The sequence below is a fragment of the Synchiropus splendidus genome, chromosome 14 (genome assembly GCF_027744825.2).
Source record: "Synchiropus splendidus isolate RoL2022-P1 chromosome 14, RoL_Sspl_1.0, whole genome shotgun sequence".
Classification (NCBI taxonomy): domain Eukaryota; kingdom Metazoa; phylum Chordata; class Actinopteri; order Syngnathiformes; family Callionymidae; genus Synchiropus; species Synchiropus splendidus.
Window position 1 is genome coordinate 5,534,229 of NC_071347.1, and position 16,252 is coordinate 5,550,480.

Here is a 16,252-nt window from a genome sequence, read left to right on the forward strand (position 1 = left end):
ATAAACCATAATCTTAACAGTGAAATCCTGTTTTTTAATTTGCAGTATTGCTTCATTCTGTTAATCCGGGTTGAAAGCCAGGTGATGTCTCTTTGTTACTCCAGTGAATCTAAAAATGCACCTATAGCCACCCAATATATTTTGTATATATATCATTACTCTTAATGATCACGATAGATGTTTTTATTAAGTTAAATTTGTTTATTTTTATTTAAGGTCGACGATTTCTAGATGAATTACGTGAAATAAAAGAGAGGCCTTTTATGAATAAAGGAAAGGAAATGACGCGTCGCAACAACAGGGATATACAGTAAGGAAGCGACTCAAACGCGCATTCTTGCTGAAAACTACGTCTCCCATAACCACACACTCGTTGATGTCGTCACACCAGCTCAGCCAATGGTGGAGTGCTTTTGAACCACGTGATCCACGCAGCACCAGATTTGAATTGTTTGTGAACGTCTCTTTTCACCGAGGGCGAAAAAATATTGGCAAGTTTTGCTTTACTTCAGGTTTGTACCAAACCGTTTATTGACCATACATGGACTTATTAGGCTCCTTCGAGGCTGGGTATCGAAAAAAACCCCGAGGTTCTGGTAACACAACGTCACTAGGGTGCTCATTTCGAGGCTAGCTGGCTAACGTCACTTCGGAGACTTATCTTATGTTGTTGTAACGCGCTTTTAATGGACAACGTTGCTATACTAACTGTGTGGTTGTATTGGTTTTTAGGTCTGTAACGAGGGAAGAAACTCCAGCGGGATGGACTGCCCAGCTCCCCAGGGTGAATTGAAGTCTCGACGTGCTTCCCGTAGCTCACCTTCTAAACAGCCTTGTTTCGATTCTTCCCCTCTCCAGATCTCATCTTCGTGTGTGATGAGAAGTTCGACTTTGATGTGTCTTGGTCCCCTGGCAGGTACGAAATGACGACTCTTTGTTTCAGTGTGTAGTCAAGTTCTAGGAAATGCATAAATAGACTGGTTCGAATAAATAAAGTTCGTTCATAGATCACAGCCGATTTGCGTTCATTTTCAGCGAAGTAGGTTATGTATGGAGTAATATAACGCTACAGATAAGATACAACTTTAACCATGATTTGTGCTTTTTGGGTGACCTCCTTCCATCTGCCATTGGTAATTTCATGGGATTCTGCAAAACAGTTCAGAAAGGCTTGTTTGGATCCTTACATCTAATGCTTCTTTGTGTTGCTTCGTGTCAATGAGAGCAAACCTTTGTTTACATGATCATATAGTCCTAAGTCACTTATAAACTGCAGAAGTTGCAACTTAAAAATACATACTGTTTGAAATGTTCGTCCAGTTTTATTTAAAATATTTGGTGAATATTTCTTTATATTCACCATTCAATCTTAATTTACACATCTATGCAAAAACAAAAGGAAAAAATTTCTACATTTTGACAGATAAAACGAAGCGACCAGTATGAGACAGTGTCATGAAACTGATTACAAATACAAAATTGTTGCCTCCATCAGATGAAGAAAATGACTGTATGGCTTGGGATGTAACGGTGAAAATCGTCACCGTTACATCCCATCCAAAATATCTGTGGAACCGTGTTTATCACAGACATGCTTCTCATTGCCTTCAAAAGCTGGAACTACTATTATTCTGTGAGTACATATGGAAACATTTCAGTCTCATGAGTCAGTTGGAACCCAGTTTAGCGTTTTACAGATCACTGTGCTCTGTGCAAGTTCCACACTGAGCGCTCGCTCTACCAAGAGGGACACAGCTATTAAGCACATCAAAGATGGCATTTGTGCCATTAGCTCAGTCAGATATATGTTGTTACAACATAAATATTGAGTATGTGTCTACGTCACAGGGAAGGGCGAGCAAGGGAAACTGAAGTGAGGCTCGCAGCAGCGTTTCAGCGACATTGTCGTCATTAAATCAGTCAAATATATGTTGAAGCAACAGAAACATCGCTTCTGTTTAACATTTGAACATATCAGCACAACAAGACAAATGTTCCACCAATGTGACCTTGAGATGGTCTCCGGCTGTCTGGATTTATCTGGACTACTTGGTGCTGTTCTTGGTTGCACAACTCTGCTGTTGAAACAGTAGCAGAGCATGTGGAGGCTGGGAGCTGCTTCTTCATCCTCCACAGTGACTGACACCTGCACTACAGATTTGATTATTCGAATGTGTTACTGAAATAGTTATATTATATATATATATATATATATATATATATATATATATATATATATATATATATATATATATATATATATATATATATATATATATATATATTTTATTTGAAAAAGCAGCAGTTACTTGTTTATTTTGAGGAAGGGCTATTTCACATTTTATTCTGTTTAAAAAAAAACAGCACAGCACCTGCAAGTTGTTTTTTTTTTTTTTTACAGAATAAAACACTGTTACATTATTTAAGTACTTTTTTGAACATTTGAGCACATTGCAATGACCCAACAATAGTAACTGTAACGATGGCATAAAAGGTTCATAGCATTAAATCAGTCGACAAAGTGAAATTGGAATGTTGGTTGCAGTCCGCTCCAAAGATGACACTGAACAGCAAACCACATCATGCGTCACTACCTTTTTTTAATGTACTTATTGTTGTTGTAGCTCCTTGGGTGATGAAGAAGAGGCGGCTGTGTTCATGGATTCGTCCAGTGAAAAGGATCGCTGTGCCTCTGCAAAGCTGGAGTCTGGTCGTGATGGTGTGCTGGACAGCTTGAGCTCACTGACTGGAGACCAGATGGATGCTCTGTTTCAAGAAGCTCACAAAGTGGCCGTCCAGCTCCAGAACTGTGAGTTTAACATAGCCAACAGCGAAGAGCAGGAAAAGCCCTGTCAGATGAGCAATAGCACCAGTCAGCGTGAAGAGTTCGTCCAAGACGTTGAGAACAAACTGAGTATGCTCAGTCAGCCTGCCAGCGCGTGCAGCCCCATGAAACGTCAGACCTTTGTGGTGCAGGACAGTCCCATGAAGGAACTTCCCCCGGTTTTCCAACAGCGGCTTCTGAGAGGAAGCAGCTCAACTGTGACTCCGGCATCCAGACTTTCTAAAGCCTCTCGACTGGCTGCATCCACTGGCTCCTCCACCCGGCCGGCTCCTTCCACCCGTTTGTCCACCCGACTCTCTAGCACCTCTAGCCCAGCCGCTTCCACTCGCCCTGCTGCGTCCACACGTTTGTCCACCCGGCTCTCTACCGCTTCCCGACTTGCCACCTCCAGTCCTGCCAGTACAGCCAAGCCCAAGCCTGTGCAAGCACTGCGAGGGAAAGCCATGTCCAGTGTTGGAGTTGTTCAGCCAAACAAACCTGCTGCAGTCTCTGCGTCCAGCAAGAAAGTGGAGAGAGCCAAGCTGCAGCCAGCAAGCAAAGTAAGGCACTTCTCCTGTTGTAGTTACGCTTTGTGATTGATGACTCCTGTCGCGAGATGGCGCCAAAAGCCAGGTTAATCGCTGTGAAGCGCCGTCACTCCTCCACGTCCGTAACGTTTACAATGAATTGGAAAAACAAACGAAATCTAAGTAGTAAGTGCTCATTTGAAGTGATCAAAACGTGAGCTCCCTCTGACTGTGGCTACTGTGTATAAGAAGAATGCGTTATGATGTGTGGATGGATCACAAACCAAGACTGTTACGGCAAATAAATTATGATATTTTATCATTATGATTGCATAAACAAGGAAACCTGTGGGGTGATGGGAGGTGCCACTTTGTGCCACTGTTATTTTGAGGGTTCACTGCATTTTTGTACTTTATACTTTATTGCGAACATGCAATGGAGTTCATGCTGGTGTTTAGAGTACAAGTTACAATGCCAGTTCTTATAGTGCAGGCTCCTTAGTCCAACTTTAGTGTGCGAGCAGGATAGTCCTTGCAGTGGGTCACCTAAGAAAAGGCTTCTCCAATGGTTTGCTTGTAAAAGTGTCACCATTCAATGTGGTCATGGGAATGGCCTTGACTTATCGTGTGTTGCTGTCCAACTCCAGCTGGCACCATGCTGGAACAAGAGTCCAAGTTCCCGGTCCTCAGGCAAAGCAGGGTCAAGTGAGGATCTGCTTTCTGACTCGGTGAGCGTGGCCTCAGACATGAGCGACTCCTCGCTCAACTCTGGCCTGCTGGGGAAACACTCTCTGCCTCCGCCGACCAAGGTACTGCTCAGCACAGCTCATCAATGATGCAAAAGTTAGGAGGGTTATTTTTGTCATCTGAAAATAAAATGACAAAAATAAAATCTTAGGGAAAAAATGTACATTTTTGTCCCAAAAAAAATGACAGAACTGTTCATTTTCAGAGCACTGTAAAACGGTCCGTCGTCAAAGCTCCACCTCCACAAACTCGCCAGATGACTGAGAGGCGGAAGACGTCCTCGTCTTCATCGTCCGTGTCCAGCTTCAACTCCAGCCTTTCTCTCTCCCCTGCTCCTGGTACAGCAGACATCCTGAGCCAATCGTTCAGATGAGTCACGTAGCCTGAGTGTCTGTGTGTGTCCCCAGGTAAAGCCACGACTTCAGTCAACAGGCGTAGGAGCTGTGCCGCTGGCCCCGCCCCCAACAGTGTGAGCAAACCTGCAGCACAAAACAGACCCCGTCGCTCCGTCATCAACACGGTCTCCGAGGCTGGCACCGCTGCCCGTCGCCCATCGGGCATCCTGAGGAAAACGTCTGAGCCGGAGCTGGGTAAAATCGGCAGGTCCACGCCGCTGAAGAGAACCGAGGTCACATCCCTGCAGCCTCCATCCACTGGGCCGGCAAAGTCCAAACCTCAAGCCCTTGTCCCGCCTACTCTGAGCGGGATCAGGAGGGGAGCCGGCAGTGTGGAAGGTGAGAACAGCAGTCATCCTCATCTGCATCCTCTAACTCACATCTTCATGCTCAGGTTTGTCTCCAGACTCAACCCAGATGCTAAAGCGGAAGCAGCTGGTGTTAGCCAGCAACAAGCAAATGTAGGTGACTCTCCTCAGTTCAACCCGGGGTTTTAGTGCGTCCAGTCACACATGAACCCTAACAACTGATGACAATAACAACCTGTAGAAACTCCATTATTTTCCACATTAACAAGTAATAGCGGTGAAATTTCCAGCAATTTTCTGACACAAGTGTGTGTGTGGGAGGAAACCAGAGTTGTATAGAGATATTTTTTTTCTTCTAGTCTTCCTCAGAAGTCTGTTTCCGTGTCTACACCCCCTGCTGGGGGATGCTGGTCACTTCAACCTAAGGCACGCCGGCCCTCAGCCCTCCCTACGCCGCTGAGGCGCGGGATGTCGGCCATTCCGTTTGCCACGCCAACCAACCAGACAAGAGTGGGACGACCAGTGGCAGACTCTGACCCCAGTCCAGCCAGAGAAACCCGCATCTGCAGGTGAGGCTCTCGTGAGATGACCACAGGCATCAAACATTAATGTCCTGTTTGGTTCTTCATGCAGTCCCTCCCCGGCTGACTGCCAGGGGTCTGTGGAGTCCGTTCCCATGATCAAGCCCTTTTGTCTGGACGACGACCCCCCTGTGACGCCGCCACCCGTACAAGAGCCTGAACAGCCGGAGACCACAGAGACTGAAGTAGCTGGTGACAGCTCACCAGAGGCCGACAGAAACCTGATGGAGCTGGAGGCCCAGGAGGAGGGGCAGAGCAGACAGAAAGAGGTGAAACACCATTCTGATTCACCGAAAATGTATAAAGCTGAAATGATTCTATATTGAACACAAAGGGTCTCAACAAACATCTTTAAAAGTTAGACGAGCTGTAGACTCAAGGAGTGGGTTTGCAGCTTTCTAAAGTGTTAGTTCCACAGGTCAGGTAGTGAAGGCTGACTTTCTCCTCTATCATTGTCTTATGGGTGCGTTTCCTCTTCAGGTTCTTCTGTTGGATCTTCCTGCTCCAACTCCACAGCCTCAGGAGAAGCTCCTCATCGACCTGACCAACACCCCGGACCTGATCCGTACCAGCATCAAGTCTGACATTACGTCTCAGGTACACGCTGTTTGATGTTGCTGTGTGTAAAAAAAAAAAAAAAAAAAAGTCCTTGCTACGTGTTGGACTTTCTCCAACCCTGAGAGCCAGAGATCACTCTTTGCTTCCTTCTCTGTCGGCAGCTAATTGACCTGAGTTCTCCGCTCATCAAGTGGAGTCCAGAGGACAAGCGGGAGAACAATGCTCCGCTCATCAACCTGTCTTTCTGAAGTGGCCTCACCCAAAACCCCAGTTAACAAGATGGGGACGGAGAACTCTCTGGAGAGGGAAACTTGAATAATGATGAAAATATGAATCCGCTGCCGAGATGCCTCTCGTCTGCCTCACTGCTCTGATGAATGTGTGATTAAACGTTGATTTTGTTGTGACAGTGTCTGAAAACTGATCCTTCTCAAATAAAATATTTTTAAGTTAAGTGACTGAGCTGGGGCCTGTTTTTCCTGCCACCGCCATGTTCCTGCGCTCAAGTGTCCATTATACATTGCTTCCTCATTCCTGATCTTGTTCACTACTTCACCTTCCTGTTCTCCCGTCATGGAACCACACTCATCTTCTGTCTCTCCCCTCTGAACTTTTTCCATTTGGAAGAATACCACGTTTGAGTATTGTAATAATGTAGACGTTTACTGTTGGCAGAAATACAATTTTGAAGTTCAACTCTGACATGCAGATGATCAAGCTTCAGATTGAGCCTCTCCAGGTGTGTTCCAGATCTGCAGTCTCACATAATCCTGGGACTAATGTGGGATTCAAGGTGAGAACCAGCAGGCTGTTTTCAAGGCAACAATCCTCTTATCATTCCATGTTGACTGATATAAACGTTCCCCTCATACAAGTCCAGGCTCTAGTCCAACATGTCCACCCTCTATCTGCTGGTTCTCCTTGCGTTCTCCACCTGCTGCCTGGCAGATGAGCAGGTGGAAGTGTGGTTTACATTTGTATTTCTCTTTGGGAGAGGGTTTGTGCTCTGGGCTGTTTAATCCTTGTTGTTCTTGTTGTTCTACTGGTTTTCTACATGCATTTTTAGTCTCATAGTAAGTGCTAGATCAACAGCTGAATAACAACTCAGATGTTTCACCGAATAATGACGAGACGAGAAACAATTTCGTCTCCCTTCCTCCCTGAAAGTCCGTCGCAGCGACGAGCCGCTGGTGATCGACGACATCGCTTACGACCAGGAAAGCGACAGGAACGCGGACCCGTGCACCTCCAGGGGCTGCATGTGGGGCAAGTCCTCCGACGGCAAGGTCTACGTGCCGTACGTCATCGCCTCTCATTTCTGTGAGTCAGCGCGTTTTAATCGACTTTCTGATGTCGTGAACGCATAACAAACGCATCGATGATAATGATTCCAAACGTTTAATCCTACTTCTATTACCTCCACCAATCACGGCGTTTGGAAACTTGATCATTGATGTGTTCTACTGTAGCTTGGTTTGGATTTGATTTAAAAGTCGCAAAAACTGTAAACTATAAAATACACAATGAAATGAATAAAGAAACCGTCTAGTGAAAATGTGTCCAATAACAATTTCAATAGTCGGTTTAGCCTCATGTCATATATGAATAGAATAATAACAATAATGAATTCACGAATGACTTTAAATAGATGAGATCGATTTGAGACTTTGACACCAACAAACGAAAGCATCCTGAATCACTTCTGTCCTCCGTCTGTGGGAGTCAGCATCGCGCGAGCGCTCCATCATCGAGCGCGGCCTCCTGTCCTTCCACGACGTCTCGTGCATCCGCTTCGTCAAGCGCAGCAGCCAGCGAGACTATCTGAACATCCAGTCCGACAGCGGGTGAATATCGCTCACCTCTCATCTGCCTTTTTCCCCCCAGAGTGACTTGTGTTTTACTGTGTGTGAGATGGAGACGGGGCGGAGTTGCTCTCACGTTTCAATGTTGAAATAGTTCATTGGTCCAAACTTATCACGTCATTCTGGTTAGCGATTATCTTTGTTTGAGACCAGTGTCTTCAATGTCATTGGAGCAAAATAGCTGCAAATTTATAACCGTCTGACCTTCTGGAGACGTGTGTGGCAAATGGAAAAGCTCCAAAAACAGCCCGGATCATGTGCTCACTCACCTGTCTTCTGCTTGCGTTTGACTTCCAGCTGCTACTCGTACGTCGGTCGCCGTGGTTACTCCCAGACTCTGTCTCTGGACCGCCAGGGCTGCTTGTACCACAGCACGGTCCAGCACGAGCTGCTGCACGCGCTGGGCTTCAACCACGAGCAGTGCCGCTCGGACAGGGACCGCCACATCAAGATCCTCTGGCACAACATCCAGTCTGGTCAGAGCCCGACTCGACACCCAGAAGCGCAAGTCATGTGCCACGTGATGGAGCTGGTTGTTGTTGTTTGCAGGTTGGGAGTACGCTTTTGACAAGATCAGCACGCTGAACCAGAACACGCCGTACGACTACAACTCCGTCATGCAGTACCACAGGTCAGAACTGAATGATCAACTTTCTACTGCCATCCATCGCAGCCCCGGGTGCGACATGCCGCCCTCTGCCTGTATTTAACTGCCCCCTCATGAGGTCAAAGGGAAAGCTTCACGGGTGATATTTACACCGTTCAGATGCTCGTGATTTTTACTTTATTATTAGCATATTATTTGATATTTTTTTTATTTCTAGTCCTATTAATTTTAATATAATTTTGCAATATTTCTTTATCTTTTTAAATTTATGAGCTAAATATACATGGCTTTAAAAAAAAAACTTTTCAATTTTCACATTTAATTCACTTAAGTGTATAATGAGTGTATAATATATTTATAATCTACTCATACTATAATATATTTATACTTATTTATTCATTTTGTCTTTGAAGTGTAACTGTGTGTTCATATTTGTTTCCCTACATACTGTATTGATTGAGTTGTACTGATCATTTAATCAATTGTTTAATATTATGAATCATAATGCAATTTGTATTCCACATTATTTTATATATTTTTTCAATTTCATTCAAAATAACATCAAGTACTAGATACTTTTATTTCCTTGGGTAATACCCCGCCGCCCCTCTAGACACTCTGCCCCACATGTGACGTCACTGCTCACCTCTGACCTAACCTCTCAGGTAAAAGTAGCTGCTGTCTCATTGAGAAGAAGAAACATGACTGGACAACTGAGGATATGTGGCCGAAATAATATTGAGAACATTCCTGTGTCATATACCAAATTACGGAGCATTGACCGGATAGGACAGTTGGTGAACTAGATGGGCAGCTTGTCATGGCGTTTGTCAGGTTGAATGTATCCATGTTCCATCCAGGTACGCCTTCTCCGGCAACAACAAGCCCACCATGGAGCCGATCCCCAACGCCAACGTTGAGTTCGGAACCGCCACCCAGATGAGCAGGAACGACATCGCCAGGCTCAACACCCTGTACAAGTGCTAGACGGTGAACCGTGAGGGAATAAAGCCACTTTGCTGACCAGACTGAGGCGTCCTCTGTTTCCGTGGTCAGCTGGTCAAGATGCTGGTCATCTAACATTCATAAGTCAGAGTGGTTAGAATCCCACACCACTTCCTTTTCCTTTGTGAGGGCCGAGCTCTGCAGGGTATTTATAGCCCACTGGTCTCACCAGTGGTTAGGCATCACCCCGCCAGGCTAGCGCAGCACTGGTTTCTAATGCTGCTTTCAATGAGGGGGCGTGGACCCCATGTACTCTCTGGTGTTTTGTATTTTAAGGCGGGGTCTCTCCAGATGAAAGAGGGGGGACAATGGACTGCACATGTAGTAATGGCGGTGGAGCTAAATAACCTGTGTGCAAGTGTGAAGCTAGCATGTGGAAAGTGTTGAGTCTGCAATGGGACGGGAGGCTCACATGTTTGATTTGGGGTTTCACTTAGACACACCGGACTGGGGGTCGGCACTTAGGGGTTCAGCTTCATCATCAAAGGAAGCAACAACACATGGAAGGGTTCATGACCGCTGTCCATCCCAGTGTAAGAAGGAAACCTGAGAAGGAAACATCCAAACTACTTCTCTCTCATGACCTCCGTCCTATTGAGCAGCGCAAGCAACTGTTAAACTGGTAACAAACTCCTGGAGGCCAGGAATCATCTCACATGACCAGCTCCAGCCAATTGTGTGTCACCGTGAAATCATCTGGAGAGATTTCAATCGAGCTTCCTTCTCAGTCTCTCCTCCCACTGAAGGGGAAACTGTTTTGGGGCTGATCAGAATCATTTCTATTCTATGCTTGTGGATCCACTGGTTTAGGGGTCAAAGTCTCTGAAGCATGGTGACAAATGCTTCACCTCAGACTCTAGTGAAGGACAACGCAGGTCACTGTCTGCTGGAGCACAGCTTCAATTCAGCAGTGATGGATAGAAAGTGTTCCTTCCTGTCACTCACCACGTTTTTGCACCAAAATAAAAGCACCAGGAGCCAGTCACTAACAGATATTCATCACAACACCTGTTGGCCAAGATCAAAAACAGATCAGACCAAAGAACATGATCAGATGTCACGTCTTCAGGAAGCCCATGGTTCTTCACAAACGGAACGCTTGATAGCTAACACAATACGTTTAGTTGTTGAGTTTTTGACAGAATAAACAGAAAACCTTTATGGACATCTCAACCATTCGCTAATGCTGACACCTGTTACACCTTAAAGATATGTTTTCTCTCAACTGTTATGTCAGTTATTGCATGAACTTCCATTTATATATAAAAACAGCTTAAAGATGACATAATAGTCCATTGTCTTTTGACTGAAATATTTTGTACAACAAATTCACGAATAATAGTCACAATTAAATTTATATGTGGTCAATTTGATTTGATGTTTTTTTTTACATTGGTAAAACATGTATTTCATCTGAAAAATTGACTAAAATAATAATAATAATAAAAAGGTTAAGGTGACAACCTTGCGTTTTCCTATATCTACCTACTTGAGAGCGAGCGAGTTGTGACTTAATGTGTGTCTGGATTGAAACTTTTAACTCTTGCGTGTTGATCCAGCCCATCAAGACTCTGTCATTTAGCAGCCCGCAAGACGCACGGCAGCTTTTCAAAATAAAAGACCTTGACTGCGCTGAGGCTCTGTAATTGGAACATTCCTGAGTTGGAATATAAATAGAAATGCAGCAACATTGTCAAGATGATTAGAAGACGCCACATTTGGTCTTGTAATTTGGGAGTCTATTTTTGGAGAGGCTTGAAGAAAGGAAAGTGGTCCAGATGTTGCACCCCCTCCCCTCCTGATGGCCAAGCCTCCTCTGCTCAGACTGCAGGGTCACAGTGAGGGGGGGTGAGAAATCTGTCAAGTGGTCTTGAAAAGCAACAGCAGCAGTGAAGATGATTTAGTTTCCTTCAGTCTCTGGAGGACACCAGAGTGGGTTTGGAGCCACAAACCAGCAGCAGATTGGACCCTGAACCCTGTGGACACTTCAGGAGCTCAAAACCTCCTCAGCTGGACCTGGTTTACCACAACAGTATGGTGCTGCTGGTGCCTCTCATCATGACCCTGTGTCTGCATCAGCTTTCACTCTGCTCCGCACAGGTGAGTCGGCAAAAGCTACTTCAATACAGTTGTCATGACAACCCGTCACAAATTGTTGATTATAAATGAAGTTTCTGTAGTATATTCTATTCATTTTTGTTAGCTGCCAAATGGTCGAACACCTCAGCAAGTGTTACATTCGCATTGTGAGAGGATGGATTATGATCTCATATCTATTATCCACCATCAGTTCTCCCATTTTAAAAGCCTAGAATCTGTGCACGCTTTCACTTCAACTTGAAATATGGTGCACACTGCAGCATCAGTGGACCCTTTACTTTATTATAATCGAATGTAAGTATTTTATTTACAAGGACTCAGACTATTTTGGGCAGGCCCACCTGACTGGTACTATTGTAACCTTCCGACCCGTCTCGCAGGACTGTCCATCTACTCACGACCTCTTGACCTCGTTGCGTCAGGTGGAAAAGATGTTGGCTGCGCACGAGGCTTCCTACCAGCAGGGTCTGCGCTCCCTCAGGAAGAAGATGGGGACTCTTCACAACAGCACTGTGGCCATCCTGAAGATGGGAAAGAACGGTGAGAAGTGCTGCGATGAAGAACGATCCCTTCAATGCTATTCATTATACATCTCAGATATCAGTTTAAAATAAAGTGAAATAACTTTCTGCCTTGTTGATCCAGCAACATGCCCAAAACCAGACCCTCCGGCTCATGGCCGCAGGCTCGGTCGGGTGTTTGGAGTGGGACACGAGGTTCACTTCCTTTGCAAAGCCGGGTATGAGCTGATCGGACCTCGGACTCGGGTGTGTCTGGACTCATTGAAATGGAGTGGACAGCAGCCGATGTGTAGACGTGAGTGGACCTCAGCTTCTGGCTTCTTCCATTGTGATGGAATCAGCCTCTTCACTGTGTGAGGATGTGACAGTCACATGTTCATTCTTATGTTCAGAGTGCTTGAGAAGAAAGGAGTTTTATTTATGACAATCCCACACATTGAAAACTGATACTCTGGTTAGAGGTGGGACGAGGTTGATTCTGGGATAAACATCGAGGAGGAAGTGCTCCAGTACTGAGTGAACTTCTTCTGAAAGTGCAGGGTTTTTCTTCGCTTTAAATGTCGCTCCATCTTTCATCATTGCTGTTTTGGTGATGACATCACATTGGCTAATGTGGCGCACCTGAAAATGGTGGACGGAAATCGGCTCCCTGTGGAGGAAAGTTTATTTTTAAGAGAATATTTTCCCTGTTACCTTCTATTTTACTCTCCCGTTATGTTAAGCAAGCAGTCAGCGGGTTTAACATTCTGGAACATTCTTGACAGAGGTCAGTCTGGGCTTCACCAGAAACCTGTCGGAGAACTGTCCCTTTTATTTTTTCAGGCCTCCAGGTGGACCAGTCATTCAAAATATGGAATGATGACTCACTTTGTTTTTTTTTGTTGAAGGACTGAACAGCAAGAACTCCACCTCCTCAGCGTCCTCTCCATCGTTCCTCCCCATCAAAGCAGCTCTGTCCTCCACCTCTTCATCCTCCATCCGTCCGTCTCGCTGCACTCACTTTCTGGGTTCCACCAGATGCACCTGTGACGTGGGGTTCACCATCTCAGGCCCTGACAACAACATCTGCACGGGTGAGAGGATATCTTTTCTTGCCGATTTCCAGAGATCCATTTCACCGTCCCCCTCTGCATCCTAGACATCGACGAGTGCCACCTCTTCCCTCTGGGGCAGCCGGGTCGTCTGTGTGTCCATCAGTGCGTCAACACGCCTGGCAGCTTCCACTGCTTCTGCCCGGATGGTTACCTGCTTGCCGAGGACGGCCGCAGCTGTACAGGTCAGGTGACCCACACGCTCCTCCGAGGATGTCCAGTCCCGACTCATGCTGCTGCTGCTGTTCCGGTTTAGATGTGGACGAGTGTCAGAGCCAGCGCCACAACTGCACAGCAGCTGAGATGTGCGTGAACACGTACGGAGGTTTCCAGTGTGTGACAGTGGAGTGTCCACGCATGAAGAACGCCACTTACATCAAGACCTCGCCCATGTAAGAGCGAAAGGCTGTGACCTCCGGGTCACAAAGATCAAACTTGTGGAGAGAAAGTTGTTGGAAGTCAACTCTGCAGTAGAGGCCAGTAGTAGAGAAGGACCGGGCTTTGGACACAAGAATACAATTCAGACCTGAGCCATGACTATAGAAGAGAGGGTGTTATATCAGGACTAGTGTTGTGGAGCGGTTGGTTAGTGTCATGAGTAGATGATTTGTCACAAGAATTGTAGATGTCAAAAACCTAAACACGACTGCAACAGGAGGTGGGATGAAAGGATGGAGCTTGAGTAGAAGAAAGAAAAGAAAGTGATGGTTAGACGCTCAAAATCAGGTGATACCAGAGAGAAACCAATGGATGAGACCAGTGTTTTTCAACCTTTTTTAAGCAGCAAGTCACTTGGTTCATTGAAAAAAACCCACCACCTTGACCAATGCACAATTGTTCTCAGTTGAAAGTCCTGTAGAAAATCCCTTTTAATTTGTGAAAAATTGTAGCTACTGAGACTCAGCTATTTTGGCATTATATTTGCAGGGACAAATAGCAGAAAATGTGCTTGTTTTAAAATGTTTCCAGAGAGGGGTGAGCGGTATGGCAAAATATGATTCATATGATGTATTTATTTGTTCTATACAACTGTTCAGATTTTTTTGCATGATTTTATTCTAGTGTGGAATTTCCAAACATATCTTCAACATTCTTTGCCTCAGCTTCATAACAACAAACATTTAGTTTTTAGCTAACTTTTAATGACGAAGCCTACGAGTGGCAATAAAGTTTTGAAGGGAGACGTCACGTTAGCCGTTAACTCCATTAGCTCCATTAGCTCTGTGGCGTCTCGGGTCCACAAAGTTCCCTCCATCATTCTGTCATGAAGGTGTGTGGTCCTGTTAGAGGCGCATCAGCTTTAAAAACAACCGGAAGTTGCTTTTGAGCAGCTTCTTCCTGTGTGAAGGAAGAGGAGCGCCAGCACAGCTGTGACAGATAGCATCAGCATAGATCTATAGTGTATAGAAAGAATGTGTCCGAATCCGTGTGATCCCCTGGCGTTGGTAGATCTTCAAAAGGTTCTTATTGTTCATGATTTAATGTCCTCATATCGCCCACCTCATACCCCATGGCTCACCTGACACATTGGCTTCTGTCCAAACAGGTTTACCACCCTTCCGTGGTGCTCAACAACCAAGCCATTTTGAAAAAATACTATCTTTCAAGAACAACGCAAATTTTATGAATCAATTCTGCGGTTCAGAATGAAGGTTTAGGGCATGGTGTTGGACTTGTGTTCTACTGAGAACAACTCAGTGTTTCTCAAAAATTAACAAACAACTAAGTCAAGCTAGTACAGTTACTGATAATGGTCCAAGTGTAGTGAAGTTCTTACTGTCTCATGCTGTACTTGCAGGCGGTGTGAAAGGAACCCTTGCATGTTTGGAGATAAGTCCTGCTCCCAGGCCCCCAGCTCTATCTCCTTCCACTTCCTGTCTGTGGTCTCCAACATGTCCGCCCCTCGGGTCCTCTTCCGGGTGTCGGCCGCTCGAGTTCTTGGCGACACACTACGCTTTGGCCTCGCGGGCGGCCGTGGCCGGGGTCACTTCAGCGTCCAGCGCTCTGGGAGGCAGACGGGGACCCTGCTCCTGGTGACCCCCATCAATGGCCCCGCCACGCTGGAGGCCGAGGTGGAGATGAGCGAAATGGAACGAAACACCCTGCTGGGCCGCTACCTCACCAAGGTCACGCTCTTCGTCTCAGCGTATGACTTCTAAAGGGACTCAGGGCTGAAGGAGGGAGGAACGGCCAAAGACTCTGGAAATGAAACGTCCCTCTTTACTTCTTCCATGTTGCTTTTATTAAATATTCCAGTGGATGTCACCTCTCCTCTCCCTCCTCTCATAGAGTATTTATTAATGCAGGAGCTAGTTGTGTTTTTTTGTTTTTTTTGTAAACTACAATTACTGTAAAGAGGTATTTAAGTTTAGATTCCTAGCAATGTCAACTAGCTAGTGAACATGTTCCAAAACAATGCAAAAATACAAGACAGAAAGAAGGAAATAAATACAGGCAAATAAAAGAGTGAACAACAGGCAGTGAATTCAATTCCAATTGTTTTGGTTCTGGGTCTGGTGAGACTCGAGAGTCAAGTTTTTCAAGTCAACGATCGGTTTTAAAATAAATAAACCTGAAGGTGAGTGTATTTATTTAACAAATACACTCACCTTCACATTCCCAGTATTGATATACTGGGAATGTGCAGTATTTCAATGTTGTCAGGAAAAAAATAAAAATTAAATACGTGACAAATGGAAACAAGACTGTATGTGGCTACTGTACATAAGCAATGCTCACAAGAAAATAAATCGCAAATATCTCAAACCTGACCATGAGTAAATGAATCCGCTACACGTCTGAGTTTAAAGGAATCCGTACATTTCACATGGCACCAGCTCGGTGTCGTCGACATGCTCTACCCTGAATGTCTGAGCTCTTTCTCAGCTGTAAAATTGTTTTTTTGTTCGGAGAGCGCCCTGACGGCAACACGGTCCAGACGGAAGAATCTAACACCGACTTGGCAGACAGTGGAAGGCTCCGTCACGTCAACACACATGACAGAAATAACACTTGTACACACGGGACAGGAGGTGAATCTCTGCTGATGCCAGGGTTTACAGTGGACATGTGGAAGGTTGTTATCGCATGGAGAGAAAATCTTAACACGCCGGCACGATGGCCCGA

The 16,252-nt window shown here is 45.4% G+C and overlaps 3 protein-coding genes across 3 annotated transcripts; all 3 read left to right on the forward strand.

Moving 5' to 3' along the window:
- The first annotated feature begins 437 nt into the window (after positions 1 to 437).
- gtse1 (G-2 and S-phase expressed 1) lies at positions 438 to 6,398 on the forward strand. Its single transcript, XM_053885275.1, has 12 exons — positions 438 to 512; positions 733 to 784; positions 859 to 916; positions 2,625 to 3,384; positions 3,999 to 4,160; positions 4,304 to 4,436; positions 4,506 to 4,832; positions 4,888 to 4,954; positions 5,161 to 5,370; positions 5,435 to 5,651; positions 5,863 to 5,979; positions 6,102 to 6,398. Exons 2-12 carry the CDS (start codon positions 763 to 765, stop codon positions 6,186 to 6,188), a joined length of 2,160 nt encoding a protein of 719 aa, XP_053741250.1. The 5' UTR covers positions 438 to 512; positions 733 to 762; the 3' UTR covers positions 6,189 to 6,398.
- Positions 6,399 to 6,833: 435 nt separating this feature from the next.
- On the forward strand, positions 6,834 to 9,427 carry LOC128771379 (high choriolytic enzyme 1-like). The gene is made up of 7 exons (XM_053886798.1): positions 6,834 to 6,896; positions 7,007 to 7,013; positions 7,108 to 7,260; positions 7,667 to 7,784; positions 8,100 to 8,278; positions 8,352 to 8,433; positions 9,270 to 9,427. The coding sequence occupies exons 1-7, from the start codon at positions 6,834 to 6,836 to the stop codon at positions 9,394 to 9,396; spliced, it is 729 nt and encodes a 242-aa protein (XP_053742773.1). The 3' UTR covers positions 9,397 to 9,427.
- Positions 9,428 to 11,215: 1,788 nt separating this feature from the next.
- LOC128771380 (fibulin-7-like) lies at positions 11,216 to 15,285 on the forward strand. The gene is made up of 8 exons (XM_053886799.1): positions 11,216 to 11,262; positions 11,406 to 11,514; positions 11,895 to 12,054; positions 12,160 to 12,330; positions 12,923 to 13,108; positions 13,174 to 13,311; positions 13,383 to 13,518; positions 14,925 to 15,285. Exons 1-8 carry the CDS (start codon positions 11,216 to 11,218, stop codon positions 15,283 to 15,285), a joined length of 1,308 nt encoding a protein of 435 aa, XP_053742774.1.
- Positions 15,286 to 16,252: the final 967 nt, after the last annotated feature.